At 29.4% G+C, this 19,091-nt stretch overlaps 1 protein-coding gene across 4 annotated transcripts in view; it reads left to right on the plus strand.

Annotated features, from left to right (window-relative positions):
• Positions 1-19,091, plus strand: part of LOC130448655 (RNA binding protein fox-1 homolog 1-like) — a 91,018-nt gene that overhangs the window by 34,490 nt on the left and 37,437 nt on the right. For all 4 annotated transcript variants that reach the window (XM_056786109.1, XM_056786110.1, XM_056786111.1 and 1 more), the window contains exon 4: positions 2,369-2,422. In XM_056786109.1, the coding sequence (XP_056642087.1) occupies positions 2,369-2,422 (54 nt within the window). The remainder of the gene's footprint in view (positions 1-2,368; positions 2,423-19,091) is intronic.

Raw genomic sequence — 19,091 nt, forward strand, 5'->3', positions numbered from 1 at the left:
AAATCGATGAGATTTTTGAAATAATTAACTGGACTATTGAAAATCTATGACATTTTTGAAATAATTGACTGGACTATTGAAAATCGATGAGATTTTTGAAATAATTGACTGGACTATTGAAAATCGATGAGATTTTTGAAATAATTGACTGGACTATTGAAAATCGATGACATTTTTGAAATAATTAACTGGACTATTGAAAATCGATGACATTTTTGAAATAATTGACTGGACTATTGAAAATCGATGACATTTTTGAAATAATTGACTGGACTATTGAAAATCGATGAGATTTTTGAAATAATTAACTGGACTATTGAAAATCGATGACATTTTTGAAATAATTGACTGGACTATTGAAAATCTATGACATTTTTGAAATAATTGACTGGACTATTGAAAATCGATGAGATTTTTGAAATAATTGACTGGACTATTGAAAATCGATGAGATTCTTGAAATAATTAACTGGACTATTGAAAATCGATGACATTTTTGAAATAATTGACTGGACTATTGAAAATCGATGAGATTTTTGAAATAATTAACTGGACTATTGAAAATCGATGACATTTTTGAAATAATTGACGACTATTGAAAATCTATGACATTTTTGAAATAATTGACTGGACTATTGAAAATCGATGAGATTTTTGAAATAATTGACTGGACTATTGAAAATCTATGACATTTTTGAAATAATTGACGACTATTGAAAATCTATGACATTTTTGAAATAATTGACTGGACTATTGAAAATCGATGACATTTTTGAAATAATTGACTGGACTATTGAAAATCGATGAGATTTTTGAAATAATTGACTGGACTATTGAAAATCGATGAGATTCTTGAAATAATTAACTGGACTATTGAAAATCGATGACATTTTTGAAATAATTGACTGGACTATTGAAAATCGATGAGATTTTTGAAATAATTAACTGGACTATTGAAAATCGATGACATTTTTGAAATAATTGACGACTATTGAAAATCTATGACATTTTTGAAATAATTGACTGGACTATTGAAAATCGATGAGATTTTTGAAATAATTGACTGGACTATTGAAAATCGATGAGATTTTTGAAATAATTGACTGGACTATTGAAAATCGATGACATTTTTGAAATAATTGACTGGATTATTGAAAATCGATGACATTTTTGAAATAATTGACTGGACTATTGAAAATCGATGAGATTTTTGAAATAATTAACTGGACTATTGAAAATCGATGACATTTTTGAAATAATTGACTGGACTATTGAAAATCGATGAGATTTTTGAAATAATTAACTGGACTATTGAAAATCGATGACATTTTTGAAATAATTAACTGGACTATTGAAAATCGATGACATTTTTGAAATAATTGACTGGACTATTGAAAATCGATGACATTTTTGAAATAATTGACTGGATTATTGAAAATCGATGACATTTTTGAAATAATTGACTGGACTATTGAAAATCGATGAGATTTTTGAAATAATTAACTGGACTATTGAAAATCGATGACATTTTTGAAATAATTGACTGGACTATTGAAAATCGATGAGATTTTTGAAATAATTGACTGGACTATTGAAAATCGATGACATTTTTGAAATAATTGACTGGACTATTGAAAATCGATGACATTTTTGAAATAATTGACTGGATTATTGAAAATCGATGATATTTTTGAAATAATTGATTGGACTATTGAAAATCGATGACATTTTTGAAATAATTGACTGGATTATTGAAAATCGATGACATTTTTGAAATAATTGACTGGACTATTGAAAATCGATGACATTTTTGAAATAATTGACTGGACTATTGAAAATCGATGACATTTTTTAAATAATTGACTGGACTATTGAAAATCGATGACATTTTTTAAATAATTGACTGGACTATTGAAAATCGATGACATTTTTGAAATAATTGACTAGATTATTGAAAATCGATGAGATTTTTGAAATAATTGACTGGACTATTGAAAATCGATGACATTTTTGAAATTAATTTTCCAATAGATGAAAATCTAGACGTTAGTCATTTCTATATACAATCTCGCTTTCCCGAATGTTCGATTTCCTGGAAATCTCTTAATTTGCCGTAACCAACCAACCAAAAAAACAATATAAACAGTTCACAAAAAAACAAAAGAATTAGCCGACATTTAGATGTATGTAAATACAGTAGGCGCCTTCGCCAAACTTAAGCATCGAGTAACGTAATCGAACAGGGCCGGCTTCGTGGTCTTTATCAGTGGACGAATCGTAACGATATATATTTGAATGAATTTTTTGAATTTGAATAATTTTATAGTAATTTCTGTTTTTCTTATTATGACTGCATGTTTTTATTGCAGCAATTTGGCCCAATTTTAGATGTAGAAATAATTTTCAACGAACGTGGATCTAAGGTATGTAAAATTTTTTTATAATTATAATGAAATCAATATAAAATTTATTTATTTTCGAGCCAGCTATGTTGCTATTAAATTAACTAGTTTATTTTAGTTTTTAGATAAAATAATCATTTAATTTTTAAAAAGGAAATAAACGCGGATACACTAATTTGAAAAAATTACCATTTTCGATATATTCCTAATTGATTTTTTGATTTTTGAAAATGAAGATATTCGATTATTTGACTAGCCTATTAAAAATCGGAGAGGTTTTTCAAACTATTGACTTGCCTATTGCAAATTTATGAAATTTTCGAAATAATTCACTGGCATTTTACAAATAGATGTGATTTTTGACTGGACTATTACAAACAATGAAATTTTTCGAATAATTGACTGGATTATTAAAATTCGATGAAATTTTTGAAATAATTGACTGGTCTTTTAAAAAAACGATAAATATTTTTGACTGGCCTATTAAAAGTCTATGAAATTTTTCGAATAATTTATTGGACTATTAAAATTCGATGATATTCCTGAAATTTTTGACTGGATTATTAAAATTCGATTAGATTTTTGACTGGCCTATTAAAATCAATGAAATTTTTCGAATAATTGACTGGATTATTAAAATTCGATGAAATTCCTGAAATTTTTGACTGGCCTATTAAAAATCGATGAGATTTTTGACTGGCCTATTAAAATCAATGAAATTCCTGAAATTTTTGACTGGCCTATTAAAAATCGATGAGATTTTTGACTGGCTTATTAAAATTCGATGAGATTTTTGACTGGACTATTAAAATTCGATGAGAATTTTGACTGGCCTATTAAAATCAATGAAATTTTTTAAATATTTGACTGAATTATTAAAATTCAATGAGATTTTTGACTGGATTATTAAAATTCGTTGAGATTTTTGACTGGACTATTAAAATACGATGAGATTTTAGACTGGACTATTAAAAATCAATGAAATTTTTGACTGGCCTATTAAAAATCGATGAGATTTTTGACTGGCTTATTAAAATTCGATGAGATTTTTGACTGGACTATTAAAATTCGATGAGATTTTTGACTGGACTATTAAAATTCGATGAGAATTTTGACTGGCCTATTAAAATCAATGAAATTTTTTAAATATTTGACTGGATTATTAAAATTCAATGAGATTTTTGACTGGATTATTAAAATTCGTTGAGATTTTTGACTGGACTATTAAAATACGATGAGATTTTAGACTGGACTATTAAAAATCAATGAAATTTTTGACTGGCCTATTAAAAATCGATGAGATTTTTGACTGGCTTATTAAAATTCGATGAGATTTTTGACTGGACTATTAAAATTCGATGAGATTTTTGACTGGCTTATTAAAATTCGATAAGAATTTTGACTGGCCTATTAAAATTCGATGAGATTTTTGACTGGCTTATTAAAATTCGATGAGATTTTTGACTGGCTTATTAAAATTCGATAAGAATTTTGACTGGCCTATTAAAATTCGATGAGATTTTTGACTGGCTTATTAAAATTCGATGAGATTTTTGACTGGCTTATTAAAATTCGATAAGAATTTTGACTGGCCTATTAAAATCAATGAAATTTTTTAAATATTTGACTGGATTATTAAAATTCAATGAGATTTTTGACTGGCTTATTAAAATTCGATGAGAATTTTGACTGGCCTATTAAAATCAATGATATTTTTTAAATATTTGACTGGATTATTAAAATTCAATGAGATTTTTGACTGGATTATTAAAATTCGTTGAGATTTTTGACTGGATTATTAAAATTCGTTGAGATTTTTGACTGGACTATTAAAAATCGATGAGATTTTTGACTGGACTATTAAAATTCGATGAGATTTTGACTGGCCTATTAAAATTCGATGAGATTTTTGACTGGCCTATTAAAATCAATGAAATTTTTTAAATATTTGACTGGATTATTAAAATTCAATGAGATTTTTGACTGGATTATTAAAATTCGATGAGATTTTTGACTGGACTATTAAAATTCGATGAGATTTTAGACTGGACTATTAAAAATCAATGAAATGTTTGACTGGCCTATTAAAAATCGATGAGATTTTTGACTGGCTTATTAAAATCAATGAAATTTTTCGAATAATTGACTGGATTATTAAAATTCGATGAAATTCCTGAAATTTTTGACTGGACTATTGAAAATCGATGAGATTTTTGAAATAATTAACTGGACTATTAAAAATCAATGAGATTTTTGAAATAATTGAATTGTTTCTTACATGTTTTTTCACAACAATATGTTACGAAACGAACAGTGCATTTTGCAGTGAATGCGTCTGTGAAGGTTCCAAAAATATCCTCTGTCAATATTAATGATTTCATAAAAATAAACTAGAATAATATTTTCGAATTTTAACATGAGTAATAAATAAAAAGAAATATTCAAATATTAGTTACAAGTTTTTAAAATTTTGAAAATTGCACGAAATCTCTAAAATTAAAATGTTGACATATTTCTATACAGGTTAAAAATTTAACAAAAAAGTTTTTTTCAGTAACAGTAATTTGATGAATATTTTCAAAATTTTTCAATAACTTCTGTCACAATTGACATTGTACAAGAAATTATCGAAAAGAATCGATTATTATTGGTAGAAAATCGTTGATCTACATGAAACTATTTTTGATTTTTAAAATTTCATGAGATTCACTATTATTTTTCAATTTTCTCAATGACAGCTGTCAAAATTGACATTGACAAATATAATTATCGAAAATAATCGAAGTATTTCTCGACAAAATCGATTGTGACTTGAAAAGTATCGATTATTGGTGATATAAAATCGATTATCTAATGGAAGTTATCTTTATTTTCGATCGATCGATTAACTAATAGACGATTGAGTTATTTTTGAGAACCTTTAAGTAACTATCGAAAAATTTTTAGTATACCGTCACCCTAGTAGATTGTTTTAAGGGTCGTGGTACACGGAAAGCCCTTAGATCGTGTCTCACAAGTTTCCCTCGAAACTCTCCCGACAAAATAGAAGCATGACATAACCTAACTTTTTATTTCGTTAATACAATTCGGAATATACGAGGTCTGATGATTAATTAATGTAAAACGGGCTTTACAGTAGAAAATTAATTCAAAATGGGTTCTTTTTGGGTCGTTTTTGATTTTCGGGAAGAGAAAGAGGTAACAGGGTGATAGATCAGACCGATAAGGTAGCCATTGCACTCTTTTTGGAAGCGAAAAACAGTCGGACACTTTCCACGTAAGTTTTCCAAATGTTTTTCAAAAGATTGCGCCCAATCATAATAGAAATCGGGTTTCGGCAATTTTTTCTGGATAGTCTCACCAAAACGCACCAAACCCCGTTAAAAATTACCCCTTAAGTGTCCGAATGTACCCCGAGAGGAGTGGAGTAGGTTTTGGCCAATTTTTCTGAAACTTGGCACGTTGTGTCAAGTTTCCAAGTGTCCAAAACTCCCCAATCCGCCAAAACTACCCCTTGAAGAGTCCGAAGGTACTAGAACTGGAAAAATACTGGCCAGTTTTTCTCAAATTTGCCACATGATAGTTCAAAGCAAGATTATTTAAAGTCTTAATGGGCAGGACACCCCAATAGCCTCCAATCCCCAAAAATGGCCTATGAAGTGACCAAAGGGTACCATAAGGGGAGTGGTACCTGCCAGTTTTTCGGATATGTGGCACATGATAGCTCAAATCAACCTTACCAAAGGTCTCAATGGAGAAAACCCCAAAAACTTCAGCTTGCCTCAAACTATCACTGTGTCAAAGAAGTCCATAATTCCCCAATCCGCCAAAACTACCTCTTGAAGTGTCCGAAGGTACTAGAACTGGAAAATACTGGCCAGTTTTTCAAAGTTCAAAGCAAGCTGATCATAGATCTCAATAGGCAGGACACCCCAAAAGCCTCCAATCCTCCAAAAGTGTCTCTGAAGTGGCAAGGGTACCATAAATGGAGGGTTACTGGCCAGTTTTCCTCAAATTTGGCGCTATGATAGTTCAAATCAAGCTGATCATAGATCTCAATAGGCAGGACACCCCAAATGCCTCCAATTTTCCAAAACTGCCTCTGAAGTGACCAATGGTACCATAAATGGAGGGTTACTGGCCAGTTTTCCTCAAATTTGGCGCTATGATAGTTCAAATCAAGCTGATCATAGATCTCAATAGGCAGGACACCCCAAATGCCTCCAATTTTCCAAAACTGTCTCTGAAGTGGCAAGGGTACCATAAACGGAGGGTTACTGGCCAGTTTTCCTCAAATTTGGCGCTATGATAGTTCAAATCAAGCTGATCATAGATCTCAATAGGCAGGACACCCCAAATGCCTCCAATTTTCCAAAACTGCCTCTGAAGTGACCAATGGTACCATAAATGGAGGGTTACTGGCCAGTTTTCCTCAAATTTGGCGCTATGATAGTTCAAATCAAGCTGATCATAGATCTCAATAGGCAGGACACCCCAAATGCCTCCAATTTTCCAAAACTGCCTCTGAAGTGACCAATGGTACCATAAATGGAGGGTTACTGGCCAGTTTTCCTCAAATTTGGCGCTATGATAGTTCAAATCAAGCTGATCATAGATCTCAATAGGCAGGACACCCCAAATGCCTCCAATTTTCCAAAACTGCCTCTGAAGTGACCAATGGTACCATAAATGGAGGGTTACTGGCCAGTTTTCCTCAAATTTGGCGCTATGATAGTTCAAATCAAGCTGATCATAGATCTCAATAGGCAGGACACCCCAAATGCCTCCAATTTTCCAAAACTGCCTCTGAAGTGACCAATGGTACCATAAATGGAGGGTTACTGGCCAGTTTTCCTCAAATTTGGCGCTATGATAGTTCAAATCAAGCTGATCATAGATCTCAATAGGCAGGACACCCCAAATGCCTCCAATTTTCCAAAACTGCCTCTGAAGTGACCAATGGTACCATAAATGGAGGGTTACTGGCCAGTTTTCCTCAAATTTGGCGCTATGATAGTTCAAATCAAGCTGATCATAGATCTCAATAGGCAGGACATCCCAAATGCCTCCAATTTTCCAAAACTGCCTCTGAAGTGACCAATGGTACCATAAGTGGAGGGGTACTGGCCAGTTTTCCTCAAATTTGGCGCTATGATAGTTCAAGTCAAGCTGAACAAAGGTCTCAATGGACAGGAAGCCCCAAACGTCTCCAATTCTCCAAAACTGCCTCTGAAGTGACCAAGGGAATCGTAAATGGAGGGGTACTGGCCAGTTTTTCTAAAATTTGGCGCTATGATAGTTCAAATCAAGCTGAACAAAGGTCTCAATGGGCAGGAAGCCCCAAAAACTTCAACTTGCTCAAACTATCAAAGTGCCAAATTCCAGAAAATGTGGCAGAAATCTTTAGGGGTAGTTTAGGTTCATTGAAATTTCGTTCTATGGGCTTTTCTAGTGGAGTCCACCCTGTACAATGAATTCTATTTTGGAATTAATAGCAGCAAAGCTGATCAGGCTCTTTTTTCTTATCGAAAAATTATTCTCAATCGCATGTTATACAATTTTATTATATACATATGATATACGAACAATATAATACAGGGTGAATCATAAAAGAATATAAAATTTTATATTTATGTTCCATCCTGTATATAGATGAAAATATTTATGAAATTTGTGCAATTTGATGACATTACTGAAAACAAGATACATGACATTATGATGGCGTAGGAAAATTTTGGTTTTATTTTCCGTTTATTTTTTATTTTACGTTAATGGTTGTGCTGTAGAAGCTATTTCTCAGTTCGTCTGGTTTTTATTGATATGTTCTGTTTTTCAAACTTCATATCCATCTCACCAAATAACCGACTGGAAAAATTGTAATGACAATAACCGTTACTAAAATAACGTTACGCACCTCTATTAAAAAACAAACAAATTACCGTTACTTCTTATACGTGAAGGTCATTTCACTAATAGTAGATTTCAACCACCTCTAGTATCTCATGTAAAAAAAGTAGAGTTGGGCTTTTATTTTTATTTAGGAACAGTTTCTCGAATCTTGATAGAGTTGGATAGCTGTCATAATTGACATTTTGAATGAAATTATCGAAACTGATGGGAAATATTTGAAAATGACTTACTTTTCGACAAAATCGATTGTAAATTGAAAAGAATCGATTATTATTGATAGAAAATCGTTGATATAGATGAAATTCTTTTTGATTTTTATCATTTCATGAGATTCACTATTATTTTTCAATTTTCTCAATGACAGCTGTCATAGTTGACATTTTGAATGAAATTATCGAAACTGACGGGAAATATTTGAAAATGACTTACTTTTCGACAAAATCGATTGTAAATTGAAAAGAATCGATTATTATTGATAGAAAATCGTTGATCTACATGAAACTATTTTTGATTTTTAAAATTTCATGAGATTCACTATTATTTTTCAATTTTCTCAATGACAGCTGTCATAGTTGACATTTTGAATGAAATTATCGAAACTGACGGGAAATATTTGAAAATGACTTACTTTTCGACAAAATCGATTGTAAATTGAAAAGAATCGATTATTATTGATAGAAAATCGTTGATCTACATGAAACTATTTTTGATTTTTAAAATTTCATGAGATTCACTATTATTTTTCAATTTTCTCAATGACAGCTGTCATAGTTGACATTTTGAATGAAATTATCGAAACTGATGGGAAATATTTGAAAATGACTTACTTTTCGACAAAATCGATTGTAAATTGAAAAGAATCGATTATTATTGATAGAAAATCGTTGATCTACATGAAACTATTTTTGATTTTTAAAATTTCATGAGATTCACTATTATTTTTCAATTTTCTCAATGACAGCTGTCAAAATTGACATTTCGAATGAAATTATCGAAACTTTGATGGAAAATATTTGAAAATGACTTACTTTTCGACAAAATCGATTGTAAATTGAAAAGAATCGATTATTATTGATAGAAAATCGTTGATATAGATGAAATTCTTTTTGATTTTTATCATTTCATGAGATTCACTATTATTTTTCAATTTTCTCAATGACAGCTGTCATAGTTGACATTTTGAATGAAATTATCGAAACTGACGGGAAATATTTGAAAATGACTTACTTTTCGACAAAATCGATTGTAAATTGAAAAGAATCGATTATTATTGATAGAAAATCGTTGATCTACATGAAACTATTTTTGATTTTTAAAATTTCATGAGATTCACTATTATTTTTCAATTTTCTCAATGACAGCTGTCATAGTTGACATTTTGAATGAAATTATCGAAACTGATGGGAAATATTTGAAAATGACTTACTTTTCGACAAAATCGATTGTAAATTGAAAAGAATCGATTATTATTGATAGAAAATCGTTGATATAGATGAAATTCTTTTTGATTTTTAAAATTTCATGAGATTCACTATTATTTTTCAATTTTCTTAATGACAGCTTTCAAAATTGACATTTTGAATGAAATTATCGAAACTTTGATGGAAAATATTTGAAAATGACTTACTTTTCGACAAAATCGATTGTAAATTAAAAATAATCGATTATTATTGATAGAAAATCGTTGATATACATGAAATTCTTTTTGATTTTTAAAATTTCATGAGATTCACTATTATTTTTCAATTTTCTCAATGACAGCTGTCATAGTTGACATTTTGAATGAAATTATCGAAACTGATGGGAAATATTTGAAAATGACTTACTTTTCGACAAAATCGATTGTAAATTGAAAAGAATCGATTATTATTGATAGAAAATCGTTGATCTACATGAAACTATTTTTGATTTTTAAAATTTCATGAGATTCACTATTATTTTTCAATTTTCTCAATGACAGCTGTCATAGTTGACATTTTGAATGAAATTATCGAAACTGACGGGAAATATTTGAAAATGACTTACTTTTCGACAAAATCGATTGTAAATTGAAAAGAATCGATTATTATTGATAGAAAATCGTTGATCTACATGAAACTATTTTTGATTTTTAAAATTTCATGAGATTCACTATTATTTTTCAATTTTCTCAATGACAGCTTTCAAAATTGACATTTTGAATGAAATTATCGAAACTTTGATGGAAAATATTTGAAAATGACTTACTTTTCGACAAAATCGATTGTAAATTAAAAATAATCGATTATTATTGATAGAAAATCGTTGATATACATGAAATTCTTTTTGATTTTTAAAATTTCATGAGATTCACTATTATTTTTCAATTTTCTCAATGACAGCTGTCATAGTTGACATTTTGAATGAAATTATCGAAACTGACGGGAAATATTTGAAAATGACTTACTTTTCGACAAAATCGATTGTAAATTGAAAAGAATCGATTATTATTGATAGAAAATCGTTGATATAGATGAAATTCTTTTTGATTTTTAAAATTTCATGAGATTCACTATTATTTTTCAATTTTCTTAATGACAGCTTTCAAAATTGACATTTTGAATGAAATTATCGAAACTTTGATGGAAAATATTTGAAAATGACTTACTTTTCGACAAAATCGATTGTAAATTAAAAATAATCGATTATTATTGATAGAAAATCGTTGATATACATGAAATTCTTTTTGATTTTTAAAATTTCATGAGATTCACTATTATTTTTCAATTTTCTCAATGACAGCTGTCATAGTTGACATTTTGAATGAAATTATCGAAACTGACGGGAAATATTTGAAAATGACTTACTTTTCGACAAAATCGATTGTAAATTGAAAAGAATCGATTATTATTGATAGAAAATCGTTGATCTACATGAAACTATTTTTGATTTTTAAAATTTCATGAGATTCACTATTATTTTTCAATTTTCTCAATGACAGCTTTCAAAATTGACATTTTGAATGAAATTATCGAAACTTTGATGGAAAATATTTGAAAATGACTTACTTTTCGACAAAATCGATTGTAAATTGAAAAGAATCGATTATTATTGATAGAAAATCGTTGATCTACATGAAACTATTTTTGATTTTTAAAATTTCATGAGATTCACTATTATTTTTCAATTTTCTCAATGACAGCTGTCATAGTTGACATTTTGAATGAAATTATCGAAACTGACGGGAAATATTTGAAAATGACTTACTTTTCGACAAAATCGATTGTAAATTGAAAAGAATCGATTATTATTGATAGAAAATCGTTGATATACATGAAATTCTTTTTAATTTTTATCATTTCATGAGATTCACTATTATTTTTCAATTTTCTCAATGACAGCTGTCATAATTGACATTTCGAATGAAATTATCGAAACTTTGATGGAAAATATTTGAAAATGACTTACTTTTCGACAAAATCGATTGTAAATTGAAAAGAATCGATTATTATTGATAGAAAATCGTTGATCTACATGAAACTATTTTTGATTTTTAAAATTTCATGAGATTCACTATTATTTTTCAATTTTCTCAATGACAGCTGTCATAGTTGACATTTTGAATGAAATTATCGAAACTGACGGGAAATATTTGAAAATGACTTACTTTTCGACAAAATCGATTGTAAATTGAAAAGAATCGATTATTATTGATAGAAAATCGTTGATCTACATGAAACTATTTTTGATTTTTAAAATTTCATGAGATTCACTATTATTTTTCAATTTTCTCAATGACAGCTGTCATAGTTGACATTTTGAATGAAATTATCGAAACTGACGGGAAATATTTGAAAATGACTTACTTTTCGACAAAATCGATTGTAAATTGAAAAGAATCGATTATTATTGATAGAAAATCGTTGATCTACATGAAACTATTTTTGATTTTTAAAATTTCATGAGATTCACTATTATTTTTCAATTTTCTCAATGACAGCTGTCATAGTTGACATTTTGAATGAAATTATCGAAACTGACGGGAAATATTTGAAAATGACTTACTTTTCGACAAAATCGATTGTAAATTGAAAAGAATCGATTATTATTGATAGAAAATCGTTGATCTACATGAAACTATTTTTGATTTTTAAAATTTCATGAGATTCACTATTATTTTTCAATTTTCTCAATGACAGCTGTCATAGTTGACATTTTGAATGAAATTATCGAAACTGACGGGAAATATTTGAAAATGACTTACTTTTCGACAAAATCGATTGTAAATTGAAAAGAATCGATTATTATTGATAGAAAATCGTTGATCTACATGAAACTATTTTTGATTTTTAAAATTTCATGAGATTCACTATTATTTTTCAATTTTCTCAATGACAGCTGTCATAGTTGACATTTTGAATGAAATTATCGAAACTGACGGGAAATATTTGAAAATGACTTACTTTTCGACAAAATCGATTGTAAATTGAAAAGAATCGATTATTATTGATAGAAAATCGTTGATATACATGAAATTCTTTTTAATTTTTATCATTTCATGAGATTCACTATTATTTTTCAATTTTCTCAATGACAGCTGTCATAATTGACATTTCGAATGAAATTATCGAAACTTTGATGGAAAATATTTGAAAATGACTTACTTTTCGACAAAATCGATTGTAAATTGAAAAGAATCGATTATTATTGATAGAAAATCGTTGATCTACATGAAACTATTTTTGATTTTTAAAATTTCATGAGATTCACTATTATTTTTCAATTTTCTCAATGACAGCTGTCATAGTTGACATTTTGAATGAAATTATCGAAACTGACGGGAAATATTTGAAAATGACTTACTTTTCGACAAAATCGATTGTAAATTGAAAAGAATCGATTATTATTGATAGAAAATCGTTGATCTACATGAAACTATTTTTGATTTTTAAAATTTCATGAGATTCACTATTATTTTTCAATTTTCTCAATGACAGCTGTCATAGTTGACATTTTGAATGAAATTATCGAAACTGACGGGAAATATTTGAAAATGACTTACTTTTCGACAAAATCGATTGTAAATTGAAAAGAATCGATTATTATTGATAGAAAATCGTTGATCTACATGAAACTATTTTTGATTTTTAAAATTTCATGAGATTCACTATTATTTTTCAATTTTCTCAATGACAGCTGTCATAGTTGACATTTTGAATGAAATTATCGAAACTGACGGGAAATATTTGAAAATGACTTACTTTTCGACAAAATCGATTGTAAATTGAAAAGAATCGATTATTATTGATAGAAAATCGTTGATCTACATGAAACTATTTTTGATTTTTAAAATTTCATGATATTCACTATTATTTTTCAATTTTCTCAATGACAGCTGTCATAGTTGACATTTTGAATGAAATTATCGAAACTGACGGGAAATATTTGAAAATGACTTACTTTTCGACAAAATCGATTGTAAATTGAAAAGAATCGATTATTATTGATAGAAAATCGTTGATCTACATGAAACTATTTTTGATTTTTAAAATTTCATGAGATTCACTATTATTTTTCAATTTTCTCAATGACAGCTGTCATAGTTGACATTTTGAATGAAATTATCGAAACTGACGGGAAATATTTGAAAATGACTTACTTTTCGACAAAATCGATTGTAAATTGAAAAGAATCGATTATTATTGATAGAAAATCGTTGATCTACATGAAACTATTTTTGATTTTTAAAATTTCATGAGATTCACTATTATTTTTCAATTTTCTCAATGACAGCTGTCATAGTTGACATTTTGAATGAAATTATCGAAACTGACGGGAAATATTTGAAAATGACTTACTTTTCGACAAAATCGATTGTAAATTGAAAAGAATCGATTATTATTGATAGAAAATCGTTGATCTACATGAAACTATTTTTGATTTTTAAAATTTCATGAGATTCACTATTATTTTTCAATTTTCTCAATGACAGCTGTCATAGTTGACATTTTGAATGAAATTATCGAAACTGACGGGAAATATTTGAAAATGACTTACTTTTCGACAAAATCGATTGTAAATTGAAAAGAATCGATTATTATTGATAGAAAATCGTTGATCTACATGAAACTATTTTTGATTTTTAAAATTTCATGAGATTCACTATTATTTTTCAATTTTCTCAATGACAGCTGTCATAATGGACATTTCGAATGAAATTATCGAAACTTTGATGGAAAATATTTGAAAATGACTTACTTTTCGACAAAATCGATTGTAAATTGAAAAGAATCGATTATTATTGATAGAAAATCGTTGATCTACATGAAACTATTTTTGATTTTTAAAATTTCATGAGATTCACTATTATTTTTCAATTTTCTCAATGACAGCTGTCATAGTTGACATTTTGAATGAAATTATCGAAACTGACGGGAAATATTTGAAAATGACTTACTTTTCGACAAAATCGATTGTAAATTGAAAAGAATCGATTATTATTGATAGAAAATCGTTGATCTACATGAAACTATTTTTGATTTTTAAAATTTCATGAGATTCACTATTATTTTTCAATTTTCTCAATGACAGCTGTCATAGTTGACATTTTGAATGAAATTATCGAAACTGACGGGAAATATTTGAAAATGACTTACTTTTCGACAAAATCGATTGTAAATTGAAAAGAATCGATTATTATTGATAGAAAATCGTTGATCTACATGAAACTATTTTTGATTTTTAAAATTTCATGAGATTCACTATTATTTTTCAATTTTCTCAATGACAGCTGTCATAGTTGACATTTTGAATGAAATTATCGAAACTGACGGGAAATATTTGAAAATGACTTACTTTTCGACAAAATCGATTGTAAATTGAAAAGAATCGATTATTATTGATAGAAAATCGTTGATATACATGAAATTCTTTTTAATTTTTATCATTTCATGAGATTCACTATTATTTTTCAATTTTCTCAATGACAGCTGTCATAATTGACATTCCGAATGAAATTATCGAAACTTTGATGGAAAATATTTGAAAATGACTTACTTTTCGACAAAATCGATTGTAAATTGAAAAGAATCGATTATTATTGATAGAAAATCGTTGATATACATGAAATTCTTTTTAATTTTTATCATTTCATGAGATTCACTATTATTTTTCAATTTTCTCAATGACAGCTGTCATAATTGACATTTTGAATGAAATTATCGAAACTTTGATAGAAAATATTTGAAAATGACTTACTTTTCGACAAAATCGATTGTAAATTGAAAATAATCGATTATTTTCGACATAAAACATTCGATCTGATTAAAAATCTCTCTAATTTTGATCATTTCAAGAGATTTTAGAAAAAAATTCTCTGAACCATAAACATTTTCTAATAAAGTAGAGTTGGGCTTTTATTTTCATTTAGGAACAGTTCCACGAATCTTACTAGAGGTGGATTTAGTGTTATTGTTATTGCGACAAGCATAAATTAGACTTAGATTGAAACCGTTTTAAATTATGACGAATTTTTATACATTTTGTGTTGGTTTCTATTGGTGGCTTTGGGATGTTTTGCTACATAGATTTTTAGTAAAGCTTTTTCTTCCCATTATATTACACATATTGTTCTAGTCGTACGTAGTTGCCATATTTCAGATTTTAATTAGATCGTTTGGATATAAAAATTTCTGGATTTGTTAACCGTACTAGAAAAAATTGTGTATAAATATGAAATATCTACACGTAGGTTATTTTTTTTTTTTAACTAAATGTTTATAACTGCATCGGATTATGAGAAAATGACAAAATCTATGTGCATGCGATTTCACACCTAACCATATAAATAGTCTAGGATTTAGCCCATGGAAAGCATGATCTAAAGTTGACCCTAAAGGCTACTGTAGTTTTTGTTAAAAAAAAATCCTTTTTCCTTTTTTTTTTCAGAAATCCAATTATTATTTTTCGGTGGGTTTGTTTTTCGAAATGCACGTTGCATAATGCAAAATTTCACTTTTTTTAATCGAAATCGATTGTCCCATACCAGGACACGTTTTGCTTCAAACGAATATACGAGGCGCGATCATTAATTTACCCGCTATCAAGGTAAAAATGACCATGACCGAAAAGGAAAATTTTCTATGAGTTTTCCTCAATAATTGAAGTTTATTATAAAAGTTATTCTTCCAAAAATGTCACTTCCTTTCGAAATACTTTCATTAGAAATCGCACTAGACAAGATCCAGGCTATATTGTGGATTATCCCGCGTTTGGTAGTTCTTTCTGTAATTAGCAACTTGTCGTCCTTGAGATGTCGATGTCCTTGAATCCATCCATCAGCGTCTTCTCTTTTCTTCGTGCTTGGTTCCATTTCGAACTTGTCTTCTTGCTATTAAGAAGATTTTGTTCATGGTAACCTTCGTTGAGGTTAGAGCTTCAACACCGCGAAATATCCGACCCATGTCAAACCTATTCTATCAGTTTACCTCATTGCATCTGCCGAGAATTTGTAGGTGCTCGTTTTTTCGATATTATCACATTTTTTGTAGGCTCCATCATCATCTTGAGGTGATTCAGTGTTTCCCCAATTGCCTCAAATCATAAAATGAGGTTCCCAATGAGCTATGGATGCTAGGAGCATTATTCGACAGTCGGCTGTCAGCATTTCGCGATTGTTTACCGTATCAAACGCCTTTATATAGTCCACTAATACCAAAACGTAGTATTTATACATTATAGATGATGTTATTATCAAGATTTATCTACCTATTCTATCAGTTTACCTGGTTGCCTCTGCCTAGAATTTGTAGGTGCTCGTTTTTTCGATATTATCACATTTTTTGTAGGCTCCATCATCATCTTGAGGTGATTCAATGTTTCCCCAATTGCCTCAAATCATAAAATGAGGTTCCCAATGAGCTATGGATGCTAGGAGCATTATTCGACAGTCGGCTGTCAGCATTTCGCGATTGTTTACCGTATCGAACGCCTTTATATAGTCCACAAATACCAGAACGTAGTATTTATACATTATAGATGATGTTATTATCAAGATTTATCTACCTATTCTATCAGTTTACCTGGTTGCCTCTGCCTAGAATTTGTAGGTGCTCGTTTTTTCGATATTATCACATTTTTTGGAGGCTCCATCATCACCTTGAGGTGATTCAATGTTTCCCCAATTGCCTTAAACCATAAAATGAGGTTTCCAATGAGCTATGGATGCTAGGAGCATTATTCGACAGTCGGCTGTCAGCATTTCGCGATTGTTTACCGTATCGAACGCCTTTATATAGTCCACAAATACCAGAACGTAGTATTTATACATTATAGATGATGTTATTATCAAGATTTATCTACCTATTCTATCAGTTTACCTGGTTGCCTCTGCCTAGAATTTGTAGGTGCTCGTTTTTTCGATATTATCACATTTTTTGGAGGCTCCATCATCATCTTGAGGTGATTCAATGTTTCCCCAATTGCCTTAAACCATAAAATGAGGTTTCCAATGAGCTATGGATGCTAGGAGCATTATTCGACAGTCGGCTGTCAGCATTTCGCGATTGTCTACCGTATCGAACGCCTTTATATAGTCCACAAATACCAGAACGTAGTATTTATACATTATAGATGATGTTATTATCAAGATTTATCTACCTATTCTATCAGTTTACCTGGTTGCCTCTGCCTAGAATTTGTAGGTGCTCGTTTTTTTGATATTATCACATTTTTTGGAGGCTCCATCATCATCTTGAGGTGATTCAATGTTTCCCCAATTGCCTTAAACCATAAAATGAGGTTTCCAATGAGCTATGGATGCTAGGAGCATTATTCGACAGTCGGCTGTCAGCATTTCGCGATTGTCTACCGTATCGAACGCCTTTATATAGTCCACAAATACCAAAACGTAGTATTTATACATTATAGATGATGTTTTTTATCATATTCAGCTCTAAACTCAAATTATGATCAAGATTTATCCAATTTTAACCTTAATCTTTTACGTCAATATGCACGCGTACAATTTATACAGGGTGTGGTTATTAAATAATCGATATATACCTCACGAGTCGACGTTATAAATATTCATTATAAGTTTAAAAAGGTAACGGCTGTACTGGTTTGTTAACAGACAATCGATCTACAGTGTGATCGCTTAATAGAGCATTTTTCTAAAAAAGCAAGTTCCAAATTTGGATCTTCGAGTTGAGTTCGAAAACTTATCACGCAGCCCTCGTAGCTGTAAATTATAATTTTTAGCCGGCGCTTTCGTTTCCAAACTTGATTATCGATAAGTTAAGATTTTGTTATATAAAATTGGTACGTGTGAGGTTGTGTTTGATATGGGTCTAGTTCTTAGATTAATTGTTTTTTAATTTTTTATTTTTTCGTGTTGATTGCTTTTGTTACTTACGGAATTATTCGCTTGGAGTTGTTAATTGCTTTTTAATTATAAGCGAAATGTTTGTAAATACGAAAGATTATATTAGATGTACGGGGTACGTCTAATTAAAAAAAAACACGTTTGTCATTTCGTTCATGTTTTTTCGCATTTTTTTAAATAAATTTATCCGCGTAATCGATTGGGAAAGTTCCGGGCTTCGGTCGGAGAAGTACACGAAGAAAAATTTTGTCTTTATATTAAATAGTACTAAATACAAGGACGGGTCAATAAAAATCTTGACATCTGATTGAATTTCTCGTTGGTTTCTATAGGAAAAAAAAAATAGTTACAAATGACGTTAGATACGAATAAATGAATCTGAACAATATGAGAAAATATGTAAAATATAAAATTTTTTCGAACCACATTGAATGGCCG

Source organism: Diorhabda sublineata, chromosome 9 (genome assembly GCF_026230105.1).
Source record: "Diorhabda sublineata isolate icDioSubl1.1 chromosome 9, icDioSubl1.1, whole genome shotgun sequence".
Taxonomy (NCBI): Eukaryota; Metazoa; Arthropoda; class Insecta; order Coleoptera; family Chrysomelidae; genus Diorhabda; species Diorhabda sublineata.